Source organism: Muscardinus avellanarius, assembly GCF_963383645.1.
Source record: "Muscardinus avellanarius genome assembly, chromosome: 20".
Lineage (NCBI taxonomy): Eukaryota > Metazoa > Chordata > Mammalia > Rodentia > Gliridae > Muscardinus > Muscardinus avellanarius.
This window is the reverse complement of record NC_137806.1, coordinates 4,444,974-4,472,421: the sequence shown is the minus strand read 5'-3', so window position 1 is coordinate 4,472,421 and position 27,448 is coordinate 4,444,974. Positions and strand designations below refer to the sequence as shown.

Here is a 27,448-nt window from a genome sequence, read left to right as displayed (position 1 = left end):
GCCTCAGCAATTTAGTAAGAATATCTGAAACTCAGTGAGACTCATTTCAAAATAAAACAGGACTGAGAGTATAGCTCAAAGATAGAATGCCCCTGAATTCAATCCCCAATAGCAAAAGAAAAAACCAGATGACAAAGAATATAAGCTTTACAGCTTTGGTATACAGCAACAAAATCAAACCCTCATGGCAGGGAACCATCTGGATTCCAGAGCTGATCTACACAGTAATATTCCAGGTTGTATGTCCAGTTTTAATGCTTTTTTTCCCAGTGCTGGGAGTCAACCCCAGCGCCCTGCACATGCTAGGCAAACACTTCACCCTGGAGCTAAACCTCAAGTAGTTATGTCCAGTTCTTTAAAAACTTACAGAGCACGAAAAGAAAAGGTACAACTGAGTCACAGGAAACTGACACCAACTTGCTGCAAAAGCACACGCTGAATCCACTACACAGAGGCCCATCCAGCTGTCTCATCCGTGGTCAAAGGGTTAGACATGAGTAAAGGAAAAGTTAAACAAAGGATGCAAAATAGGGCTGGGGGGTAGCTCAGAGGTAGAATGCACCTAGGTTCCATCCCTGGTACAGCAAAAAGTAAGATAACAATAAAGGAGTAGAGGTGACCTGAAGGCAGAATTCCCTTAGTTTATTATCAGTACCAAAAATAAAACTGAAAAATATAAATAAAATTGAAGCCATAATGACACCCAATGATAAATGTTAAAAGCTAAGAGCATGTAAAAGTATAAATGTAGCATGTTCAAACTGGACACCCGCTGCTGGAAGGGGGAAGGGAAAGTGGGGGGGGGGGGCACCAAGCACCGTCTGAATGTATGCCATTTTCAATATGATCCACAAGAAAAAAATTAAAAATTTAAAAAAGCTAAGAACAAAAATATTGAAAATATCAAGAGAGTAAAAAACGAATGATCTGGTCCAAAGGAAACTCAATATAAGAGCACAGTATCTACTGATGATGGTCTTACCATGTTTCAAATTTGCAATGATGCAAAAGCAACATGGATACAAAATATGTACTTCAAATTTTGAATTCTGAGCTTCTATCAGGCTACAACCTGCAATACCACACAGCACTGCAGCCACACAGGAACAGCCAGCGCTCTGCAGGGCACTGTTGTCATGCCATGATGCTTAGTAGTTAAAGTGTTTTAAATGTATCTTCAGCTTACACTATAATCACACAACGTATAGCAACATTTAGTCAATGAAAAACCACATATGCAAGTATTATCCCACAAGATAATAACAGGTAAAAATGTTGTATCGCCTACTGAATTCAGACAACACTGTAGTGAAATGCATTCTTGATCCATTATGGTGATGCTGACCGAGACAAACGTGCAATGCCGCCAGTCTAACAAACGCAAGCCACATACAACTTTGCATAATAAGTTAATGCTTGCTAATAATAAACAACTATGTTATTAGTTTATAGATTTATTATACTATACCTTTTGGGGTTATTTTTGAGTGTACTCCAACTAAGTGTGCGTGCATGTGTGCGTGCGTGTGTGTCACTGAGGATTGAACCTGGGGCAATTCTACCTATGCCCTATTTTATTTTGAAAAAGGGTCTAACTAGGTTGATGGGAGTCTTACTACTTTCTGAGGCTGTCCTCAAACCTGCTATCCTCCTGTCAAAGCTTCCAAACTACTAAGGTTACAGGCATGGGCCACCACACTCTGCTTTCAACTTACTTATTTAAAAAGTCCCAGTCTGCTGGGCGTGGTGGCACATGTTTGTAATCTCGGAGCTTGGGAGGCTTAGACAGGAGAATCGCACAAGTTTGAAGCCAGCCTCAGCTACTCAGTGAGGCTCTCTGCAACTTAGGGAGACCCTGTTTCCAAATAAAATATAAAATAGGTCTGGAGCCAGGCGTGGTGGCGCACACTTGTAATCCCAGCATTCAGGAGGCTGAGACTGGAGGATCACGGTTCAGGGACAGCCTCAGCTACTACTTAGTAGGCCCTCTGCAACTCAGTGAGACCTGGTTTCAAAATAAAGAATAAAAAATAGGGCAGGAGGTGTAGCTGGGAGGTAGAATACCCCTGGGTTCCATCCCCAGAGCTGCAAAAAAAATAAATAAATAAAGGTCTGGGAGTATAGCCTGGAGGTAGAAAGAAAAGCCCCTGGGTTCCACCCCCAATACCACAAAAATAAATAAATAAATAATAAAGGATTAGCCGGGCGTGGTGGCGCACGCTTGTAATCCCCGCGCTTGGGAGGCTGAGACAGGAGGATCACGCAGGTTCGAAGCCAGCCTCAGCTACTTAGTGAGACCCTGTTTCCAAATAAAATATAAAAGTGGGTCTGGGAGTATAGCCCGGAGGTAGAAAGCCTCTGGGTTCCACCCCCAGTACCACAATAAATAAATAAATAAATAAATAAATAAATAAATAAATAATAAGGGATTAAAAGTTGGGCTAGGGGTGTGGCTCAGAGGTAAAATGCTCTTGGGTTCCATCCCTGGTACGGAAAAAATAATAAATAAATAAATAAATAAATAAATAAATAAATAAATAAATAAAAACTCACAGTCTTGACAACTTTGGAAGACCTGTCTTAAAATGAAAAGGACAGTGGATGAGCATGGTGGAGCACACCTGTAATCCCAGTATTTGGGGAGACCCTGTGTCCAAGTTAAAAAAAAAAAACCACAGCACTGGGGAGCATAGCTCAGAGGTAAACTGCCTCTGGATTCAATCCCCAATACCACAAAATTAATTAATTAATTAAAAACTGGGGACGTATTTAAGTAGTAGAATGTTCCTTTAATCAATCCCTAGTACCACACAAAAAAGTATAAAAAATAAAAGCCAGGCATGGTGGTGCATGCTTGTAATCCCAGTACTTGGGAGGCTGAGACAGGAGGTTCACAGCCAGTCCCAGCTACTCAGTGAGGCCCTCTACAACTTAGTAAGACCTTGTTTCAAAATAAAGAACAAAAAGTAGAGCTGGAAGTATAGCTCCGAGATAGAATGCCCCTGGGTTCAATCCCTAGTCACACACACACACACACACACACACACACACGTAAAAGATAAAAAAAGTTCATGGGGGAGGGAGGGGGAGGGAGAAGGGGGAAGAAAGGTGACTGGGAATTTGGTTAAGTGGCAGAGCACCTGCCCAGCATGGGCAAAGCCTTGGGTTTTCCAGCACTAAAAACAAACAAGAAAAGTTCACTGTAAAAACATCCTTCGGTAAGTCCTTACAAGATACTGATAAGAAGGCTCTACTACGACATTTGATGAGAACTCCACTCTGTTCCTTTGTCGGTGCTGGGGTTCTACCTAACTCCTCAGGTATGCCAAGCGCCATCTACCATTAAGCCACAGCCCTAGATCTCCCTGGGTATGGATATGCCGCTCTCCACACCCTGACACCAGGAGGCCGCGGTGTGCAGGTGGAGGAACATTCCTGATACTTCTGGCCTTCAACAGGCTTATGGTGATATATATGTTTTTGGCTAGAATTTAACAAAATAAGTTTTGCTGTTGTTGTTTTTGGTTTTGTGATATTTGGGACTGAACTAGGGGCATTCCACCTCTGAGATACACCCCCAGCCCTATCCTATATTTTATTTTGAAACAGGATCTCACTAAGTTGCAAAAGACCTAACTTGCTGAGGCTGGCCACAAACCTGTAATCCTGTCTCAGTCTCCCAAGCACACAACCACGCCTCACTTAACAAAACAGTTTAAAAAGATGAAAAAAAGTTGAATGTGGCAGTGCACACCTCTAATCCTAGAACTTAGGAGGCTCACAGAAGAAGATCTAAGGTTCGAGGCCAGCCTCAGCAGTAGTGAGATCCTGTTTATTTTTATACAAAAAATAAAAAACTAGGGCTGGGGGTAGCTGGGAGGTAGAATACCCTTAGGTTCAATCTCCAGTGTCACACAAAAAATAAATAAGGAAAAATAAGTTAAAAAATAAATAAATAAGGCCGGGTGTGGTGGCGCACGCTTGTAATCTCCGCACTTGGGAGGCGGAGACAGGAGGATCATGCAGGTTCGAAGCCAGCCGCACTGGCGTAAGAGACCCTGTTTCAAAAATATAAAATAGGTCTGGGAGTGTAGCCCGGAGGTAGAAGGGCTTCCAGGAACCCCAGTACCACCAATAAATAAATAAATAAATAAATAAATAAATAAATAAATAAATAAATAAATGGAAAAATAATGAAAAATTTTAAATATTAAAAATAAGATTAAGAGAGCCAGGAGTGGTGGCGCATGCTTGAAATCCTAGCATTTGGGAGGCGGAGACCGGCTCTCCGCAACTTAGTGAGACCCCATTTCAAAATAAAGACTGAAAATTGAGCTGGGGGTGTAGGTCGGAGGTAGAACAATCTTGGGTTCCATTCCCAGTACCGCAAAAATAACAATAATAATAACAACAATAATAATAATAATAAAAAATAAGATTAAGAAGCCAGACTTGGTGGCGCATGCTTGTAATCCCAGCATTCGGGAGGCTGAGACAGGAGGATTACGGTTCGCAGACAGCCTCAGCTATTTAGTGAGGTCCTTTGCAACTCAGCAAGACCCTGTTTCAAAATAAAGAATCAAAAATAGGGCGGGGGTTATGGCTCGGACATAGAATGTTCCTGGGTTCCATCCTCAGTAACCCCCCCAAAATAAATAAACATCTGTACTTACCCCCATTATCTGTTCTTTTCAAAGCTCCATCCTTATGGGGACACAGTTCACATCTCTATTAAAAAAAAAAAGTAAAAAAAATGAGATTTTTTTCAGATTATCAAAAGTATATCATCTTCCCTGCAACCTAAAACTTCTAGAAAATACAGGAACAATATTTGAACTACCTGCCGCAAGAATATCCCAGAACTTTCCTGGAAACATAATTGTTCTTTACGACATGAGCTTCCTTATAACAATAAATTAACAACTTTTTTTTTTTTTTTTGGCGGTACTGGGCTACACCCCCAGCCCTGTTTTTTATTATTTATTTTGAAACAGAGTCTCACTGAGTTGCAAAGGGCCTACTAAGTAGTAGCTGAGGCTGTCCTCAAACCATGATCCTCCTGTCTCAGCCTCCCAAATTCTGGGATTAAAAGTGAGCCTATACGTCCTGCTAACAACTTCCTTTTTTGTGGCACTGGGAGTGGAACCCAGGGGCATTCTACCTCAGAGCTATACCCTCAGCTCTATTTTTTTATTTCTTTATTTTGAAACAGTGTCTCACTGAGTTGCAAAGGGCCTTACTAAGTAGCTGAGGCTGTCTGTGAACTGTGATCCTCCTGTCTCAGCCTCCTAAACGCTGAGATTACAAGCGTGCGCCACCATTTCAAGGCAGGTATGGTGGGGCACACCTGTAATCCTAGTACTTGGGAGGCTAAGACAGAAGGATCGCAGGTTCAAAGCTAGCCTCGGTAACTTAGTAAAACACCATTTCAAAAAAACAAAATAGGACTAATGGTATAGTTCGGAGGTAGAATATGCCTGGGTTCAATCCTTAACGCAAAAGAAAAAACAATTTTTTGAGACCATTTTGAACACAGCAAGATCCCATCTCTAAAAACCAAAAAATTCCCTAAATTTAGGATGGAGGCAGGAAGACTGTAGGTTCCAGGCCAGCCTCAACAACCTAGCAAAACCATTTCAAAATTAAAAACAAAGTAGGACTGGTGGGGGTAGAATGCCACAGGCTCAATCACCAGGCTCTCCCCAGCACACACACACACTAGAACAGCCAATTGAAAAAAAAGCATTTGCTGAAGCTTCTTTTTCTGGGAGGTGGAGTTAAGCCCACGGCATTCTACATCTGAACTAAACCCCAGCCATTTGTGATTTTGAAACAGGACCTCACTAAATTGCTGAGGCCATCCTGGAACCCAAGCCCCTTTTCCATATACCCAAGTACTGGGGATTGCAGGTGAGTACCACCACAACTAGGTTCTTGAAACTTTTTTTTAAATTAAAAATGGAGACACGTAAAATATATTAAGAAAATATTTAAGCCTCACATCCAGAGGATTATCAACATGAATCACGAACAAAGCTTCCTTAAAAGATAATCCCTGAGCCAGGCGTGGTGGCGCACACTTGTAATCCCAGCGCTTGGGAGGCTGAGACAGGAGGATCGAACAGGTTCGAAGCCAGCCTCAGCTACTGAGTGAGGCTCTCAGCAACTTAGTGAGACCCTGTTTCCAAATAAAGTATAAAATAGGTCTGGGAGTATAACCCAGAGGTAGAAAAGCCCCTGCGTTCCACCTCCAGTACCATCAAAAAAAAAAAAAAAAAAGATAATTCTAGGCTGCGAGTATAGCTCCTAACAGAGTGCTTCCCCAGCATGGAAGAGGCCCTGGGTTCTATCCCAAGCATTACTCCACAGTGGAAAAAGGAAATCAACAAAGAAAAGACTCAGAAATGCACAAAATCAGCCATGTGTGATGGCACACACTTGTAACCCCAGCACTTGGGAGGCTGAGACAGGAGGATTGCAGTTCATAGCAGCCTCAGCTACTATTCAGTGAGGCCCTTTACAACTCAGTGAGACCCTGTATGAAAATAAAAACTAAAGCCAGGCGTGGTGGCGCAGGCTTGTAATCCCCACGCTTGGGAGGCGGAGACAGGAGATTTACACAGGTTCAAAGCAAGCCACGCTGGCTTAAGAGACCCTGTTTCCAAATAAAAATATATAAAAATAGGTCTGGGAGTGTAGCCCGGAGGTAGAAGGGCTCCCAGGAACCCCAGTACCACAAAAAAAAAAAAAAAACCCAACCAAAAAAAAGAAAGAAAAGAAAAACTAAAAAATAGGCTTGGGTGTGTATCTCAGAGGTAGAACGGCCCTGGGTTCCATCCTCAGTACTAAGAAAAAAAATACACAAAATCCTAGGTTGGTGGCACACACTTATAATCCCAGTACATGAGGGACTGAGACAGGAGGATTGTGGGTTCGAGGACAGTCTCAGCAAACAGTGAGACTCTCGCTAACCGAGCAAAACCGTTTCAAAATAAAATTCAAGCCTAGCATGATGGTGCACGCTTATAACCTCAGTACTTGGGAGGCTGAGACAGGAGGAATCACAGGTTCTCAGGCAGCCCTAGCAATTTAGTGAGGCCCGGTGTCAAAATGAAGAGTAAAAAATAGGGCTGGGGGTATATAGCTCAGAGGCAGAATGTCCCTGGGTTCAATCCTCAATGTTCTCCCCCCACACACACCAATAAAAAATAAAAATAAGCAAGGCATGACGGCACACACTTATAATCCCAGTACTTGAAGGCTGAGACAGGATGATCCAGGTTTCAGCCAGCGTCAGTTACTTAGTGAGGCCCTTCGCAACTTAGTGAGACCCTGTTTCAAAATAAAGAATAAAAAATAGGGCTGGGGGTATACATCCAGAGGTAGAACGCCCCTGGGTTCCATCTCTAGAACTGCAAAAATCGATAAATTAAAAAATAAAATAAACAAAAAGTGGATATAGTAAGAAGTAGAACCCCATGAGCTCAACCAGCAATACACACACACACACACACACACACACACACACACACACACGGGGGAGAGGGAGGGAGAGGGGAAGCTAACTATATAGGTGGCTTAATAGGAAAAATGATTACAGGAAAAAGGAGACAAAAGGTTGTTACAGGTAAAAGAAATTATTTGGAACTGTTTTTGGTGTACACACTTGGAAGAAGGCTGAAAAAGGATGACAATTCCAAGGCCAGCCTGGACAACCTGGGGAACTGTATCTCAAATGAAGTGGAGGCAGGGCAAGGGCTGGGGAGGTAGCTTACCACAGCAGAGGGGAAGGAGGAGGGGGAAGGAGGAGAAGAAGAGAAGGAAGAAGAAAGAGAAAAGGAAGAGGAGGACAAGACAAAGAGGAGCAGGAAGAGAAGGAGAAGGGGAGAAACAGGAAGAGGAGGAGAAAAAGAAAAAAGGAAGATGAGGCAGAAAAAGAAAAAGAAAAGGAGGAAGCGGAGATCGAAATCTGGTATGAAGCTCCAAAAATCTCCAAACTAAGTTTCATAGGCAGGTTATATCTACGCCTATTGCTAATAAAATTCACTCAGACCCAGCTGGGCATAATGGAGCAAGCCTATAATACCAGCGACTTGGAAGACTGACGCAGATCACCAAAGTCAAGGCTAACCTAGGCAACTTAGTGAAACCCTGTCTCAAAACAAACAATAAAGGGCTGGGGATATAGCTCAGTGGTAAAGCACCACGGATTTCAATACCTAATCTGCCCCCTCCCAAAATAAAGGAATTCAATTGAGTCTTCCTTTTGTTTTTTGCTTGGGGAGGAAGGGACACTTGAGATTATACCCAGGATTCTACCCTAGTTGCACTGCAGGCATGCCCCCTCCCCTGACTTTTTTCTTAAGTTTGTAACAGGGTTTCCCTACATTGCTGAGGTCTGGCTAAGTTGCTAAGGCTGGCCTTGAACCTGTGATCCTCCGTCTCAGCCTCCCAAGTATTGAGATCGCAGATATGCACCAACACACCAATGATTCCTCTTAATAAATGAAAAGTAGTGCTAGAAGGCACAAGTAGATCCCATGAAAGGGTACAACAGATGAAAGGGAGACCGAAAGAGTATACCCAAGATCTCACCGCAATGTATTTATTTACTTATTTTGTGTACTGGGGATTCAGCCCAAGGGCATTCTACCCTGAGTTATCCCCACCAGCACCTTTTTACTTTTATTTTTGAAACAGGGTCTTGCTAAGTTGATGAGAATTTCATTACTTGCTAAGACTGTCCGCAAACCTGTAATCCTCCTGTCTCAGCCTCCTGATATTACAAAAATAATGTGCCATCATGCCTGGCTTCACTGCAATTTATCAGGAGAAATAACTGAAAAAGCCAAAACAAGTTGAAGCTATATAAAATCGTTCTTTTGTTTCTTACTTCCCAGTGCTGGGGGATCTATTGCTGAGTTACATTCCCAGACCAGTACCTTCTTTTACAAACCACACATTATGGTATATATATTTTTTGTCTTTGTAACACTAGATTGTTTTTGTTTTTGTTTTGCGGGCCTGAGGATGGAACTCAGAGGCATTCCACTTCCAAGCTATGCCTCTGCCCTATTTTTTTTTTTTTATTCTTTATTTTGAAACAGGGGGGTCTTACTAAATTGCAGAGGGCCTCACTAAGCAGTAGCTGAGGCTGTCTGCAAACAGTGTTCCTCCGATCTCAGCCTCCGGAATGCTGGGATTACAAGCGTGCGCCACCACGCCCGGCTCACTGAATTCATTTTTTAACAACTCACTTAAAAAGTTCACTATTAGCCGGGCGTGGTGGCGCACGCTTGTAATCCCAGCATTCTTGTAATCCCAGCATTCGGGAGGCTGAGACCTGGAGGACTGCGGTTCGCAGACAGCCTCAGCTACTTAGTGAGGCCCTCTGCAATTCAGTGAGACCCTGTTTCAAAATAAAGAATAAAAAATAGGGCAGGAGGTATACATAGCTCAGAGGTCGAATACCTCTGGGTTCCATCCCCAGACCTGCAAAAAAAAAAAGTTCACTATTAGGAGACTGGCTATGTAATAACAATCTAATGAACTATTCCAGTTTACTGGGACTGTGACCATTATCAGAAAAAGAGCAGAAGATAGGAAGCTATCAAAGACTATGTAAATTATGTCAAAAGGACATAGGAGACTATCTAAAGAGGCCACTACTAGCCAAAGATGAAATCAATTAAGGCGAACTGACATGATAATGCAATAGATAAGAATATATTAAATATTTTAAAATCCATAATAAAACGTTCACTTGCAAACTGGTCATCTTAAACAACTCTTAACACAGATAACAACTATAAATTATGGACAAAATACAAATAACAGCTACCTGAAAAAAACACTATCTATATTCCATACATAGTCAAAACTCGGAAGGGAGCAGCATTTTTTTTTTTTTTCTGATGGGTCTGGGGATGGAACCCGGGGTCAACCTCTAAGCTATACGCCCTGCCCTAATTTTTATTCTTTAATTTGAAACTGGGTCTCACTAAGTTGCGAAGGGCCTCACTAAGTAGCTGAGGCTGTCCGCGAACCGCGACCCTCCTGTCTCAGCCTCTGGAACGCTGGGATTACAAGCCTGCGCCACCATGCTTGCTTGGCTGGGAGCAGCATCTTCAAGAGTGTTTCAACTTTTTAGAACTTTTAGCTCATGACAAGCCACAATGAACCCAAAGTGGCCCCTGTATTATTAATACCTAAGAGCCAGAAGACGAAGTTCACAGCAGCCTTAGGAACTGCAAGGTGAGAGAACAGCACAGAGAAGATGAGCCACACACCTCGGTGCAGGCCTCTAAGACCAGGACTTGGGCCTCAGAGAGGAGGACAGCCCTGGCCCTCCACAACTTAGTGAGACCGTTTGGAAATAAAAGCAAAAGGGAGACATGGTGGCACACACTTATAATCCCAGTACTTGGGAGGCTGAAACAGGAAAATCACAGGTTCGAGAACAGCCTCGGCAACATAGCAAGACCCTGTTTCAACATTAGAAAATAAAATCCGGTCTGGATGTGGTGACGCACCCTTGTAATCCCGGCATTCAGGAGGCAGAGACCGGAGGATTGGTTCCCGGACAGCCTCAGCTACTTAGCAAGGCCCTTCGCAACTCAGTGAGACCCTGTTTCAAAAAATAAAAATACTAAAAAATAGGACTGGGGGTGTAGCTCAGGGGGTACAATGTCCCTCGGTTCCATCCCCAGTACTGCAAGCAAAAAAAATCAAATCAAATCAAACCAGGCTGGGAGAGAATGAGAGTAAAAAGCTCCAGATTCTTAGGTATACAGTCAGCCTAGATCTTTTGCTGACCTTTGACCACATCTACAGAAGGCAAGTAGCAAATCAAATGACCAACTTCTTTTGTGTGTATATGGTACTAAGGGTGGAACCCAGGGGCCTTCTACCTTCGGGCTACTCTCCCAAGACCTATTTTATATTTTATTTGAAAACAGGGTCTTATTAAGTTACTGAGAGCCCCACTAAGCTGCTGAGCCGGGCTTCTAACCTGCGTGATCCTCCGGTCTCAGCCTCCCAAGTACTGGGATTACAACCATGTGCCACCACGCCCGGCTCTGACTAACTTTTAAGAATACTAATTTCTTCTAAGGAATATAATATGGCTTTGACACAACATATACAATACTTAAGAGTCATTCAGGTTACTTGGCTGGAGGAGTAGCTTAAGGGTACAATGTCCCTAGACTGAATCTCCAGTAGAAGAAGCAAAGCAAAAAAAAAGACAATAAATGTCAATTCTAGCAGGACATGATAGTATGCTGGGAGTAGTTGCCCATGAGCCTGTAATTCTAGAATTTAGGAGGCTGAGCTAGAAAGACTGCAGGTTCAGCAAGTTAGTACTCTCATCAACATAGCGAGATTCTGTTTCAAAATAAAAAAAAAAAAGAACTAGGGTGAGTAGCCTGAAGGTAGAATGCCCCTGGGTTCAATCCCCAATACCACACACTCAAAAAAAAAAAAAAAAAAAAAAGTCAATCCCACTAAAATGATCCAGACATTAGAATTGGCAGAAAACGTTTTTTTGTTGTTGGTGGTACTGGGGTTCCTGGAAACCCTTCTACCTCCGGATTACACTCCCAAACCTATTTAATATTTTTAATTGGAAACAGGGTCTCTTAAGCCAGTGCAGCTGGCTTCGAACCTGCACGATCCTCCTGTCCCGGCCTCCCAAGTGCAGGGATTACAAGCATGCGCCACCAGGCCCAGCCAGAAAAAGTTTTAAGGGCACTATTTCAAAAAAGTCCCATGAGGTGAATGAAAGAATACCATTAATAGGTGAAATAAGACATCTGAAGCCGGGCGTGGTGAAGCACACTTGTAATCCCCGCGCTTGGGAGGCTGAGACAGGAGGATCGCGCTGGCTTAAGAGACCCTGTTTCCAAATAAAAAATATAAAAATAGGTCTGGCAGTGTAGCCTGGAGGTAGAAGGGTTTCCAGGAACCCCAGTACCACCAAAAAAAAAAAAAAAAAAAGAAAGAAATCTGAAAAAGCCAGTCATGGTGGCACACACTTGTAATCCCAACATTTGGGTGGGAGGCTGAGAAAGGAGGATTGCGGTTCACAAACAGCCTCAGTTATTTAATGAGGCCTTTTGCAATTCAGTAAGACCCCGTTTCAAAATAAAGAATAAAAATAGGGCTGGAGGAATAGCTGAGAGGTAGAATGCCCCTCGGTTCAATCCCAGGACTGAAAAAAAAAAAAGAGAGAAAGAGAGAGAGAGAGAAAAGAAAAGAAATCTGAAAGAACAAAAAAAGAACTTAGTGCTGAGCGTGGTGGCATATGCTTGTAATCCCAGCATTCAGAGGCTGAGACGGGAGGATCGCGGTTCACGGCCAGCCTCAAGCTACTTAGCAAGGCCCTTCGGGACTCAGTGAGACTCTGCTTCAAAAACAAAAAAGACTAGCTGGGTGTGGTGGCACACGCTTGTAATCCCAGCGCTTGGGAGGCAGAGACAGGAGGATCGCGCAGGTTCAAAACCAGCCTTGCTGGCTTAGGAGACCCTGTTTCCAAATAAAAAATATAAAAAATAGGTGTCTGGGAGTATAGCCTGGAGGTAGAAGGGTTTCCAGGAACCCCAGTACCACCAAAAATAAATAAATAAATAAATAAATAAATAAATAAATAAATAAATAAATAAATGACTATAAAATAGGAATGGGGTTGTAGTTCGGAGGTACAACGCCCCTGGGTTCCATCCCTGGTACCGCCAAAAAAAAAAGAAAAAAGAACTTAACTAAGTACAGTGGCATACATGTGCCTATAATTCCAGTACTAAAGATGCAGACAAGATCACAAACTAGAGGTCAGCCTCAGCAATTTAGTAACATCCTGTTTCAAAATTAAAAAATAAGCCCCAAACCCTCTATAATCCCAGCATTTGGGAGGCTGAGACTGGAGGATCGCAGTTCGCAGACAGCCTCAACTACTTAGTGATGCCCTTTGAAACTCAGTGAGACCCTGTTTTAAAATTAAGAATAAAAAATATGGTTGGGGGTGTAACTCAGAGGTAGAATGCCTCTGGGTTACGTCCCCAGCACTGTAAAAGAAAAAAAAAAATTGATTGAATCAAATAAAAAATAAAAGGACTGGGAGCTGGGTGTGGTGGCACATTCTTGTAATCCCAGCAATTAGAGAGGCTGAAACAGGAGGATCGCTGTTTGTAGCCAGCCTCAGGTACTTAGTAAGGCCCTTTGTAACTCAGTGAGACCCTGTCTCAAAAATAAAGAATAAAAGCTGGGCGTTGTGGCACATGCTTGTAATCCCCACGCTTGGGAGGCTAAGACAGGAGGATTGCACAGGTTCGAAGCCAGCCTCAGCTACTTAGCGAGGCCCTCAGCAACTTAAAGACCCTGTTTCCAAATAAAATATAAAAATAGGACTGGGAGTATAGCCCGGAGGTAGAAAGCCTCTGGGTTCCACCCCCAGTATCACAATAAATAAATAAATAAAAACAAAAAATAAAGAATAAAAATAGGGCCAGGCATGATGGTGCATACTTGTAATCCCAACATTCCGGAGGCTGAGACTGGAAGATCACAGTTCATGGACAGCCTCAGCTACTTAGCAAGGCCTTTCACAACTCAACTCTGTTTCAAAAATAAAAAGACTATAAAAAATAGGGCTAGGGGTGTAGCTAGGAGGTAAAATGCCCCTGGCTTCAATCCCTAGTACCACAAAAAAATAAAAGGACTGGGGGTATAGCTCAGAGGTTGAACACCCCCTAAATTAATCCCCAGTACCAAAAAATTAGTAATAATAATAATAAAATGAATACAAATTAAAAATAAACTGGAAGCCAGGCATGGTAACACATGCTTGTAATCCCAGCACTCGGGAGACAGCCTCAGCTACTTAGTGAGGCCCTCTGCAACTCAGCGAGACCCTGTTTCAAAATAAAAAATAAAAAAATAGGGCTGGGGGTATAGCTCGGAGGTAGAATACCGCTGGATTCCTCAGTACCGAAAAAAAAATGAAGTGGAGTTTGAGGGTGCTATGTAGCTCAACGGTAGAGAACATGCTTACCATGTGTGAGGCCCAGGGTCAAAAGAACTCAATGAAAATCCTTAAACTGAAAATCCAGTGTGTTACTTGAACAATTCACTGGATACACTTAACAGAATTGAGGTTAAAAAAGAATAGATACTACTTATTGATATTGAAGATATAGCAATCTATCTAACCTGAAAAGGAAAGGGAAAACAGTAAGAAAATCGCAAACATGTCTCCAGAGACCTACTGACAATTCCAAGGGGCTTAAATGTTTGAGTGAGGTATAAAAGAAAAAGAAAGGGGAGGAACAGACATGCAAAGTATTTTAAATAAATAATGACCAATTTTTCCTCAATTTGAAGGCAAATTCACATATTCAAGAAGCTCTCAGCCAGGCATGGTGGCGCACACTTGTAATCTCAGCATTCGGGAGGCTGAGACCAGAGGATCGCAGTTCACAGACAGCCTCAGCTACTTATTGAGACCCTGCTTCATAATAAAGAATAAAATATAGAGCATGGGGTATGGCCCGGAGGGCAAATGCCCATGGGGTTCCATCCCCAGACCCACAAAAAAAAAAAAAAAGCTCTCCTGCCGGGCGTGGTGGCACACGCTTGTAATCCCCGCGCTTGGGAGGCAGAGACAGGAGGATCGCGCAGGTTCGAAGCCAGCCGCGCTGGTGTAAGAGACCCTGTTTCAAAAGTATAAAATAGGTCTGGGAGTGTAGCCCGGAGGTAGAAGGGCTTCCAGGAACCCCAGTACCACCAAAAAAAAAAAAAAAAAAAAAAAAAAGCTCTCCAAACCCCAACCAGGCAAACTTTGCTGGAAAGCAAATGCAGAGAAAAAGTCTTAAAGCAGCCACACACACAAAAAAAAAAGAAGGAAAAAAGAAAATGACAGATCATACAAAGGTACCACGACTGAAAGATGGCCAATTTCTCTTTTTAAAATGAGGAAGACAGTCACGCATGGTTGTGCAAGCCTGAAATCCCAGGATTGGAGGAGGATAACAAGTTCAAGAGCAGCCTCAGGACTCTGCAATGCCCTCAACAACATAGTGAGATGGTTTTATTTTTTTTCCCCAAGACCAGCCTCCCCACTTAGCAACACCCTCAGCAACATAGTAGGGAGATGGCTTTACTTATTTTCTCTCTCTCTCCGTCCCTCCCTCTCTCCCTCTCCCTCTCCCTCTCCCTCTCCCTCTCTCTCTTGGCAATACTGGAGTTGAAGCCCAGGGTCATCCTACCTCCAAGCTATGCTCCAGCCCTATTTTTTATTCTTTTTTTTTTTTTTTAAACTAGGTCTCACTGAGTTGCAAAGGGCCTAAGTAGCTAATGCTGTCCACGAACTCGGATCCTCCTGTCTCAGCCTCTCAAGTACTGGGATTACAAACGTGTGCCACCACACCAGGCTGAGACCCTGTTTCAAAAATAAAGAATAAAAAAATAAGACTGGGGGTGTAACTCAGAGGTAGAGTGCCACTGGGTTCCATCCCTAGTACCGCAAAATAAAAGAATAAATAAAATAAAAATAAAAATATAGATCTGAGCAAAGCTATAAATCTCTCTTTTTTTTTGGGGGGGTGGTGGTACTGGGGGTAGAACCCAGGGGCTTTTTCTTCCTCCGGGCTATACTCCTAGACCTATTTTATACTTTATTTGGAAACAGGGTCTCACTAAGTTGCTGAGAGCCTCAACTAAGTAGCTGAAGCTGGCTTCGAACCTGTGCGATCCTCCTGTCTCACCCTCCCAAGGCTGGTATTACAAGCATGTGCCACCATGCCCAGCTAAATCACACATTCTTTTCAGGTCAACATGGTACACTCATCAAGTAAAAACACACAATGGGCCACAAAACAAGACACAATAAATTTAAAGCAAATAAAATGAGAATTATGTTCTCCACATTAAAAAAAAAAAAAGATAGTCAGGTGTGGTGGTACATATTTGTAATCCTAATATTTGGGAGACTGAGACAAAAGGTTAACAGGTTCACAGCCAGACTCAGCAACAAAGACCCTGCAACTTAGTAAGACTTTGTTTCAAAGCAAGCAATAAAAAGGTGGGTGGGTGGGTGGGGGGGTATATATAGCTCACTGGTTCAATCCCCAGTGCCACCACCCAAAAATAAAAAAGGTAAAATTAATGAACTGTGCTTCCACCTAAAGAATCAATTAAAAAAAAACCTTAAGTAGCCGAGCATGATGGCTCACGCTTGTAATCCCGGCATTATGGAAGTTGAGACAGGAAAAAACCTACAGAATACTGCTCTGAAAAAAACAAAGCAAAACAAAACAGCCAGATTGGTGGCACACGCTTGTAATCCCAGCACCTGGGAGGCTGAGACAGGAGAATCACAGGTTCATGGACAGCCTCAGCTACTTAGTGAGGCCCTCTGCAACTTAGTGAGACCTGTTTCAAAATAAAGAATGAAAAATAGGGCTGGGGTGTAGCTTGGAGGTAAAACGCCCCTGGCTTCAATCCCAGTATCACAAAATTAATTAATTAGTTAATTAATTAATGAGGGGAAAAACCAAAATGACCCATGTAAATGGAAAGATAAACTAGGATAAGGCACAGAAAAACTCAACATTGTTATGTCAATTTCCCTGAAACTGACCCACAGATTCAAAGCAATTTATTCTCATAATCCCATTGATCTTTATTTAGACAATGAAAAAGCCACCTAATACTTATATGAAAATGTGAAGGACTTAGAATATGCAATCTTGAAAAAGGAAACAGAGGTTGGATCTTAATTCTGCCTTTAGAGGTTATAAAGTTACGGTGTAATAGCAACGTGAGGCTAGACAACTCTACAGATGACTGGGTCAGTCAGTTCCCTGAAGGAGAGCCCACTTATGCAGCCATGTGTTACCCAAAGCGATCCAGGAGGAAACTCTTCAACAGACAGCACAAAAACAATCAACAGCCACGTTCAGAAAACGAAGCCTACAAAAAATAATCTGAGATGCATCACAGACCTAAATATAAATTAGCAAAAATGCAAACTTTTAGAAGAAATAAAGGAAATTACCTTCATGACTTCGGGTTAGGCAAAAGTGTCTTAGCTCACAGTAAGCAATAACTATAAAAGAAAACACTGATACATTAGACTTCATCAGATTTAAATATTTCTGCTCATCAAAAGGCACAGTTAAGAAAATGATACAAGCTTGGGTAAAATGTTTACAAAACATGTATCTAACAAGGGACCAGTATCTAGGACAAATAAAGACCTCTGCAACTCAAAATGGGAAAGAAAAGGAAATAAAGGGATGAGTGAACTCTCACAAAACACATGAACAGTCAACACACAAATGAAAACATGCTCAATATCACACTAGTCACTGTGAAAATGTACGTTGTCACCACAATGATACCACTTCCAGTCAAAATGGAGTGAGTACAGAGGACCAGATTTAGCTTTCATGTATGAAATAATAAAAACCTAAAAAAATGAATGAAACAGCACTGAAGATACTGGACAAGTAAAGTCAAGACAGTGACCCCTGAGAGACAAGAAACAAATGACACAAGCCACGCAGTTGCCCCGCTTACTGCCTTGCGAGTTTCCGGGCGGAGGACGGGGCAAGCCAGCTCAGGCAGAGCCTGTGGTCTCCCCAGGAGAGGAAATGGAGCGGGGAGTCCAGGGAGGCCAAAGCGGCTAGCGCTCACAAGGGAGACCAGCACTGGGCAGAGAGCTGGAGAGAGAGATGAAGAGGTCCACACGAGCTCGCCGCGCCGAGTCAGCACGCACGTGAGGGACCTACACACGGCCACAAAGAGAACGACCAGAACTCAGCTAACCCTGCCAAGAACCGACACAAGGAAGGAGGGGAGAAGTACCACTTTCCAATAAAACTATAAATCATATCACATCAGAATACAAATAAAGGAAATGGCTCAGAAGGAAAAAATTAATCCTTCGCTAAACACAGCTCCAGTCAATCCTAAGGAAATACAAAGCAAGACACAAAGGAAACACTTCTTTCCCAACAACCTAACCATGCCAAAGAACAACCTTCACAAACATTTTTAAGCATACTAAAAGGAAAAAAGAGGAAAAAAACCCAAGACTAAATTTCAATCAAAATTTAAAAGAATCATGCAGAAGCAGAAAAAAATCCCTAAAAGTCGGGCGTGGTGGCGCACGCTTATAATCCCCGCACTTGGGAGGCTGAGACAGGAGGATCACACAGGTTCAAAGCCAGCCTCAGCTACTTAGTGAGGCTCGCAGCAACTTAGTGAGACCCTGTTTCCACATAAAATAGAAAATAGGGCTGGGAGTATAGCCCGGAGGTAGAAAAGCCTCTGGGCTCCATCCCTAGTACCACACACACACAAAAAAAAAATCCCTAAAATGAAACATTAACTAATAAAAGCAAACCTGAAATAACAGAAAATTAGTAGACAACTCCTTTAAGACAATTATGACTCAATATCCTATAATCAGAAAACTAAAGGTAACATACAAAACAAAATATTTCTAAAAGACTGAACTTCTAAACTGGGTGTGGTGGCACACACTTATAATCCCAGTATTTGAAGCTAAGACAAAGGAGAATCACAGGTTCAAGGCCAGCCTCAGCTACTTAGCAAGGCCCTCTGCAACTTACTAAGACCTGTTTCTAATTAAAGAATAAAAAAATAGGGCTGGGAGTATAGCTCAGATGTAAAATGCCCCTGGGTTCAATCTCCAGTAAGAAAAAAAAAATAAAGTTTGAGCTCTTAAAGATGAAAATTACAAGATCTAAGATGACAAGCGCACTAAGAGATGTACAGCACATAAAACAAGGTAGTAGCTGCTTTACTAACCCAAATGAAGCACAAGGGAGACTTTACACTGTGAGGCCTCGCCAGGAGTGCTAGGCACAGGTGTGATCCAGTACCTGGGAGGCTGAGACAGGAGGATCACAGGTTCAAGGACAGACTAAACCTAATCACGCCTCATTCCCAAATAAAAATAAAAAGAACTGGGTGGTGTAGCTCAGGGGTACAAAGCCCCTGGGTTCAATTCCCAGTGCATTAAAAATAAAGTTGTGGGTGAAGTTCAGAAGTTAAAGGCCCTGTTAGGTTCAATCCCCAGTACCAAAAAAATAAATAAAAGAACCAAATTAAATAAATAAAAGAAAGGTCAGGCACAGTGGCACATGCCCAGTAGTCCCAGTACTTGGGAGGCTAAGACAAGAGGATTGTAGGTCTGAGGACAGAGTCAACAAGTAGTGAGCCTCTCATCAACCTAGGGAAATCCTGTTTCAAAAATAAAAGTGAAAAAATTTTTAAAAAGTAAAATAAACAAAAATTAAAAAAAAAAAAGTGAAGGCAGAGCCAGGCGTGGTGGCGCACGCTTGTAATCCCAGCATTCGGGAGGTTCACGGACAGCCTCAGCTACTTAGTGAGGCCCTCCGCAACTTAGTGAGACCCTGTTTCAAAATAAAGAATAGAAAATTGGGCATGGGGTATAGCTCGAAGGTCAAATGCCCCCAGGTTCCACCCTCAGAACTGCAAAAAAAATAAATAAATAAAGGTGAAGCCAGGTGTGGTGGCATGCTGCTTGTTATCCCAGTACCTGGGAGGCTGAAATAGGAGATTCAGGCTCGCGGCCAGCCTCAGCTACTTAGTGAGGCCCTCTGCAATTTAAGGAGATCCTGTTTCAAAATAAAGAATTAGCTAGGCATGGTGGTTCATGCTTGTAATCCCAGCATTTGGGAGGCTGAGACAAGACGATTGGGGTTTGCGAACAGCCTCAGCTACTTAGGGAGGCCCTTTGCAACTCAGTGAGACCCTACTTCAAAATAATGAATAAAAAACAGGGCTGGGGGTATAGCTTGGAGGTAGAATGCGGCTGGGTTCCATCCTCAGTACCACAAAAAAAAAAAAAAAAGAAAGAAAGAAGAATTAAAAATAGGGCTGGAGGTGTAGCTTGGAGGTAAAATGCCCTGGTTTCAATCCCCAGTACTGCAAAAATAAATAAATTGATTAATTAATTAATTAATTAAAGTAAAATAGGGTCAACGCTGTATGTAGTTCATGCCCCTGGATTCCATTCCTAGTACGAGGGGGGGGGGGGTAGATAGGTAGGTAGGTGTGTGCAGGCAAAGAGACAGAGAAAGTTATCAGTAAAGATAGAAAAGCCTTAAACAGTATCATCAACAAAACTGACCAAAGTGATATCTATGCAGTGCTCTACACAAAATAACAGAATAAAGCCTGGTATGGTGGCATACTACTATAATCCCAGTACCTGGGAGGCTTAGGACTTGGCAGATTCGAGGCCAGCCTCAGCAACTTGGCAAGACCCTGTTTCATAATATAAAATAGGAGCCAGGCGTGGTAGTGCACGCTTGTAATCCCAGCATTTGGGAGGCTGAAACAGGAGGATAGCGATTTGCAGACAGCCTCAGCTACTTAGTGAGGCCCTCCACAACTCACTGAGACCCTGTTTCAAAATAAAGAATAACGCTGGACTTGGTGGCACACACTTGTGATCCCAGCTCTCAGGAGCCTGAGACAGGAGGATTGCACAGGTTCGAAGCCAGCCTCAGCTACTTAGTGAGGCTCTCAGCAACTTAGTGAGAACCTGTTTCCAAATACAATATATAAAAAAGGTCTGGCAGTATAGCCCGGAGGTAGAAAAGCCCCTGGGTTCCATCCCCAGTACCACCAAAAAAAAAAAAAAAAAAAGGACGGGGTGTAGCTTGGAGGTAGAATGCCCCTGAGTTCCATTCCCAGTACCATAAATAAATAAATAAATAAATAAATAAATAAATAAATAATAAATAAATAAATAGCCGGACGTGGTGGCACACGCTTATAATCCCCGCGCTTGGGAGGCTGAGACAGAAGGATCATGCAGGTTCGAAGCCAGCCTCACTGGCTTAAGAGACCCTGTTTCCAAATAAAAATATAAAATGGGTCTGGGAAGGTAGCCCAGAGGTAGAAGAGTTCCATCCCCAGTACCACCTAAATAAATAAATAAATAAATAAACAAACAAACAAAATAGGAGTGGGAGTATAGAACAAGAAGTAGAATGCCTCTAGGTTCAATCCCCAGTGACACACACACACACACACACACACACACACACACACACACAGTAGTACCTGCATCAAATTGTCCTAAGAGATAAAATAATATACTCCTCTATATAAGCACCTGACGGTGCCTGGCACACAACGCTGTTTTTGAGCCAGAAAAACAGAGGCGTAGATAAGAAGCCTGAGCAATCACAAATCTAGTTCATCAGACCCAAAGTCCATTACGTTAACACTATTACTATTTTCTACTTACCTTCCTTTCCACCATTATTCAAAAGTGAGTGTGCCTGTACTATTACTGACAAAGCTATTTTTTCTTAGTGAAAATAGAGCAGAACAAATATTTTTACTGTACAAATGATGCAGAAATAAAAGGGTTGTGGTCTTTTTTTTCCTGCGATAGTAGTGTACAACCATAAATCCCTGCTATTCAGGAGGCTGAGAAGAGATCGTAAGTTCAAGGCCAACTTAAGCAATTTAAGGAGACCCTAACTCAAAATAAAAAACCAAGAGGGCCGGGAGGCAGACGGTGATGCAGACCTGCATCCTCAGGACTTGGGAGGCTGGGACGGAAGGAGCACAAGCTCAAGGACAACCCCAGGAACTTAGTGAGACTTTGTTTCAAGAGAAAAATGGAATAAAGAAAATAGGGCTGGGGGCATAGCTCAGAATAGAATGCTTCTGGGTTCAAGCCCCAGAATAAAAAAGTAAGGCTGATACTGGGTGTGGTGGCATATGCCTATAATCCAGTACTTGGGAGGCTGACACAGGAGGATTGCAAGTTTGAAGCCAGTCTCAGCAGCTTAGTGAGACCCTGTTTCCAAATAAAATATAAAATAGGTCTTGAGGTGTAGCTCGGAGGTAGAAGGCCCTTGGGTTCCATCCCTGGAACCACAAAATAAATAAATAAGGCTGGGGGTGCGGGAAATTGGCAATGTGGCTCAGAAGTGAAGTGCTGACCTGCCTAACATGCCCAAGGCCCTCTGGTAAATCTCCAGTAAACCAGGAAACATTTTTTTTTTTTTTTTTTGGTGGTACTAGGGGTGGAACCCAGAGGCTTTCTACCTCTGGGCTATACTCCCAGACCTCTTTTTTTTTTTTTTATTTTATTTGGAAACAGGGTCTCACTAAGTTGCTGGAAGCCTCATTGACTAGCTGAGGCTGGCTTCGAACCCGTGCAATCCTCCTGTCTCAGCCTCCCAAGTGCGGGGATTACAAGCACGCGCCACCACGCGCCACCACGCCCGGCTCATCAGATGTTTTTAAGAACGGAAATGGCAATCTATTTATCTGTAGTGAGACACAGGGAAGACGTAATGAAAGGAGAATGGCAGCCAGTAGTGGAGTGTGTGCCTGTAATCCTAGTACTTAAGAGGCTGAGAGGAAAACAAAAGGTTCAATGCCAGTGGCAAAAACTTGCTAAGATCCCGCTTCAAAATAAAAATTAAACAGGAGGGGGCATAGTGGTGCACACTTGTAATCTCAGTACTTGGGAGGCTGAGAAAGGAGGACTGCAGGTTCATAGCCAGCCTCTGCAACTTAGTAAGGTCCATGGCAACTTAGTGAGACCCTGTTTAAAAAAAGAACCGGGGATGTAGCTCGGAGGTAAAACAACCCGGCGTTTGATTTTCATTACCACACAATAAATAAATAAATAAATAAATAAATAAATAAATAAATAAATAAATGGATGGGCTGGGGAAGCCAGGCATGGTGACCCATGTCTGTAATCCCAGTACTTGGGAGGCAGGGGAGGCCAAGGTTCAAGGACATCTTCAATAATTAGGGGGCTCCTCTGCAACTTAGAGAGACCCTGTTGCAGAAGGGAGCCAGATGTGCTTGTGCACACTCGTAATCCCAGGACTTGGAGGCTGAGGCAGGAGGATCGCAGGGTAGTGTGGCCCTCCACAACTTAGTCAGTGAGGCCCCGTTTCAGAATAAAGAACAAAAATTGGGCTCAGGGTGTAGCTCAGAGGTAAAATGCCCCTGGGTTCTATCCCCAGAACCAAAATAAAATAAAAAATAAAAAGGGCTAGGATGTAGCTCAGAGGAAGAATGCCTGAGATCAATCCTCAGTACCACAAAAAGAAAAAAGTTTCGGGAATAAAAGTTTTTTGGTTCTTTTTAGTGCTAAAGACTGATCAGGGGCCTCATGAGGGCTAAGCACACTCTATCACTGAGCTAAACTCCCAATCATTAGGAGCAACGTTTCTGGTTATTGTTTTTCATTTCTTGGCACTGAGGACTGAACCCAGGGGCAGTCTACTTCAGAACTACATCCATAGCACTTTTTATTTTGCAACAGGGTTTTAAATCTTACAAAGTTGCTACAGACCTTCTAAGTTCCTAAAGCAAAAAGGAAAATAAAATTTTGTACTGAGAATGGAACCCAAGGTCATTCTACCTCCAAGCTAACCCCCCAGCCATTTTTATTTTTTGTTTTGAAAGAAAGTCTAAGTTGCTGAGGCTGGCCTTAAAACTACAATTCTCTGTCTCAGCTTCCCAAGTACTGGGATCACATGAGTGTGCCAAGCCTGGTAGAAATACCGAGAAGGCCCTTAAAAAATGTGAATGAAGCCAAGCATGGTGGCGCACCCTTGTAATCCCAGTATTTGGGAGGCAGAGACCTGAGGATCGAGGTTTGCAGACACCTTCAGCTACTTAATGAGGCCCTTCGCAACTCAGTGAGACCCTGTTTCAAAAATAAAAAAGGCTAGGCCGGGCGTGGTGGCGCACGCTTGTAATCCCCGCGCTTGGGAGGCAGAGACAGGAGGATCGCGCAGGTTCGAAGCCAGCCGCGCGCGCTGGCTTAGGAGACCCTGTTTCCAGATAAAAATGTAAAAATAGGTCTGGGAGTGTAGAAGGGCTACCTCCCAGCCCGGAGGTAGAAGGGCTTCCAGGAACCCCAGTACCACCAAAATAAATAAATAAATAAATATAAAAATAAATTTAAAAGGCTAAAAATTAGGGCTGGGGGTGTCGCTTGGAGGTAAAATGCCCAGGATTCCATCCCCAGTACCACAAAAGAAAAGAAAATGTGAATGAAGCCCTGAGAAATATGAAGGCTGGGGAACACTGTTCAGGTCATGATACGGATGTTCAGAAGTATCCTCTATGAGTGTGCATAAATTCTCTAAGGGGGAGCCAGGCGTGGTGGCGCACGCTTATAATCCCAGCATTCAGGAGGCTGAGACCAGAGGATTGTGGTCCGCAGCCAGCCTCAGCTACTAGCGAGGCCCTTCACAACTTAGTGGGACCCTGTTTCAAAATAAATAAAAAAATAGCTCGGAGGTAGAATGCTCCTGGGTTCCATCCCCGGACCCGCAAAAAAAAAAAAAAAAAAAAAAAAAAAAAAAATTCTGAGGGTAAAGGAATCAAAGAAACAGGCTAACAAAGCAATCATGTAACTTAAATTGTATTTTTATTTTAATTTTTTTGTGGTACTCAGGATTGAACACAGGGGCTTTCTACCTCCAAGCTACATTCCAGCCCTATTTTTTATTCCTAATTTGAAACAGTCTCTCACTAAGTTGCAAAAAGCCTCCTTAAGTAGCTGAGGCTGGCCAGGAGAACCTGTGATTCTCCTGTCTCAGTCTCCCATGTACCGGTTTACAATCATGTACTACCACTGAGAGTTTTTTTTTTTTTGGGGGGGTGGGGGCAGTACTAGGAATGGAACCTAGGGGCACTCTACCTCAGAGCTACACCCCAGCCGGATTTCTTTTTATTTTGAAAGGTCTCTTTGAGTTGGAGAGGGCCTCACTAAGTAGTAGTAGGTGAAACTGTCTGAGAACCAAGATCCTCCTGCCTCAACCTCCCAAATGCTAGGATTACAAGCATAGGCCCTGGCTTAATGTAAATTTTAAAGTAAGAGCCTGAGACAGGCACGGTGGCACACATTTGTTGTCCCAATACTTGGGAAGCTGAGTCAGTAGAATCCTAAGTTCAAGGCTTGTAATCTCAGCATTCAGGAGGCTGAGACAGGAGGATCAGGGTTCACAGACAGACTCAGCTACTTAGTGAGGCCCTCTGCAACTCAGTGAGACCCTGTTTCAAAATAAAGAATAAAAAATAGGGCAGGGGGTATAGCTTGAAGGTAAAATGCCCTGGGTTCCACCCCCAAGACAGGCCAAAAAAAAATAAATAAATAAAAAGGAAAAAGAAGAAAAAAGAAATATGGCATGAGAGCTAGGAATTAGCTTAGTGGTAGAGCATTTGCCTAGCCAATGAAGCCTGCATTCAAATCTCCAACACAGACAAAAAACAGTGGATGACATGATCCTTTTTTCTTTGAGACATGGTTTCACTATGTCAGCAAGTCATGACATAAACTCACAATACTCCTGGCCCCAACATCCTGAACAGGTGAAATACAGGCATATACCACCACACCTGGGTATAGTATTTAACACTGTGATATGTGTGTGTGTGTGTGTGTGTGTTACTGGGGGTAGAACCCAAGAGGCTTTCTATACCACCAGGCTACACTCCCAGACCTATTTTTTATTTGGAAACAGGGTCTCACTAAGTTGCTGAGAGCCTCACTAAGTAGCTGAGGCTGGCTTCGAACCTATGCGATCCTCCTGTCTCAGCCTCCCTAGTGCTGGATTACAAGCGAGTGCCACCACACCTGGCTAGCACTGTCATTTTATATGCTGATAATAGGTCTAGAAATATGATAAAACTGAAAATCATTTGAAGTTTAGGGCAATACTAACAAAGCTATAAAGAGTCAAATGTAATAGTCTAAAGGGCAACGAAAATAAAAGTTTATGACATTTTAAGAACTTATGTATTCATTCATTCATTCATTCATTTATTGGGGATTGAACCAAGGAACATTCTACCTTTTTTTTTTCTTGGTGGGTCTGGGAATGAAACCCAGAGGCATCTGACCTCTGAGCTACACCCCAGACCTATTTTTTATTCTTTTTTTTTTTTTTTTGGTGGTACTGGGGGTGGAACCCAGAGGCTTTCTACCTCTGGCCTATACTCCCAGACCTTTATTATATTTTATTTGGAAACAGCGTCTCACTAAGTTGCTGGAAGCCTCACTGAGTAGCTGAGGCTGGCTTCGAACCCATGCGATCCTGTCTCAGCCTCCCAAGCGTGGGGATTACAAGCGTGCGCCACCATGCCCGGCTCCTATTTTTTATTCTTTATTTTGAAACAGGATCTCATTAAGTTTCAGAGGGCCTGGCTAAGTAGCTGAGGCTGTCCGCAAAGTACGATCCTCCAGTCTCAGCCTCCGGAATGCCGGGATTACAAGCGTGCGCCACCACACCCAGCTACTTCAGAGGTGCGTCCACAGCCGTTTTATCTTTTGTTAATTTTGTGTGTGTGTTGTGGTATTGGAAATGGAACCCTGCAGCATTCTATATCTGAGCCCTACTTTATTCTTTATTTTGAAATGGTCTCCCTAAGTTGTAGAGGGCCTGGATTGCTCAGACTGGCTGTGAGCCTGGGAGCCTCCTGTCGCAGTCTCCCTAGTACTGGAATTAAAAGCATGCATCAACCACTCCCAGCTATTTTAAGTACCCTTCCTAATGTTTTTATAAAAGGATTGAGGCAGGCTACAATAAGCAATCTATATTATAACAATAAAAAATTACAAGAGAAGAGCCAGTGCGGGACAGCTGCTGTCCGCCTGCCTTCCATGCCCGCTCCCTCTTCCTTTGTGAACAGCACCCACCCTACACAGGGAAACTGCTCTTACCCCTGACTCCAACTACGGAGCTCTAGTGAGGGCTGCCATTCATAGGACCCTCCCCATTCCAGCCAAGGGATGGTGGGCACATGATCCAAGACAGGTCAGAGTCCTCAGAATTCTTCAAGAGAGCCCCTTCTCCTGGCAGAAGGGGCTGGAAGGTGAGAGTCAAGAGCTGTCAGCAGTCAGGTTCCAGCCTCATGTAGTAGAGAGTCTGCAGTATGAGAGAATGAAATCAACACGCAAAGAAACAGAGATGAGAGGTAAAGTCCTAAACCAATGGAAGGAGGAAGTGAAAGCAAACATACTCACAATGAGATTAATATAGCTGAAACTAGAGAACAGGTTTGGTTCTGGGTAACCTGGGATCCACAAAAAAAGAAAAACAGGATGTGTTTCTTTTCTCTAACAAAAAAGCAGAAGATCCACCAGATCCCTGAGGGCGATAAATCTTCTTGATGTCACTCCTTTTAATGACAGCTAAGTTATCTCTCAATTAATAGTAGGCAATTGAAGAAGTGGAGATACCAATTTTAGTTTTATTCTTTCAGGAAGTTTGACAATGAAGGGGAAAAGAGGATATGGTGAACAGGTAAAAGAAAACTGGAGCCCATGGGAAGATCCAAAAATATTCATGATTTGAGTGGAGAAAATCGAGAGAAAAGACTCAAGAGAGAAGACATCACT

General features: G+C 43.0%; 1 protein-coding gene across 2 annotated transcripts in view; it reads right to left on the bottom strand.

Moving 5' to 3' along the window:
- MLLT10 (MLLT10 histone lysine methyltransferase DOT1L cofactor) overlaps positions 1–27,448 on the bottom strand; it is a gene marked incomplete at both ends in the record, with an annotated part of 141,344 nt that overhangs the window by 91,248 nt on the left and 22,648 nt on the right. For both annotated transcript variants that reach the window (XM_080717092.1, XM_080717093.1), the window contains one exon: positions 4,674–4,728. In XM_080717092.1, coding sequence (XP_080573218.1) covers positions 4,674–4,728 — 55 coding nt within the window. The remainder of the gene's footprint in view (positions 1–4,673; positions 4,729–27,448) is intronic.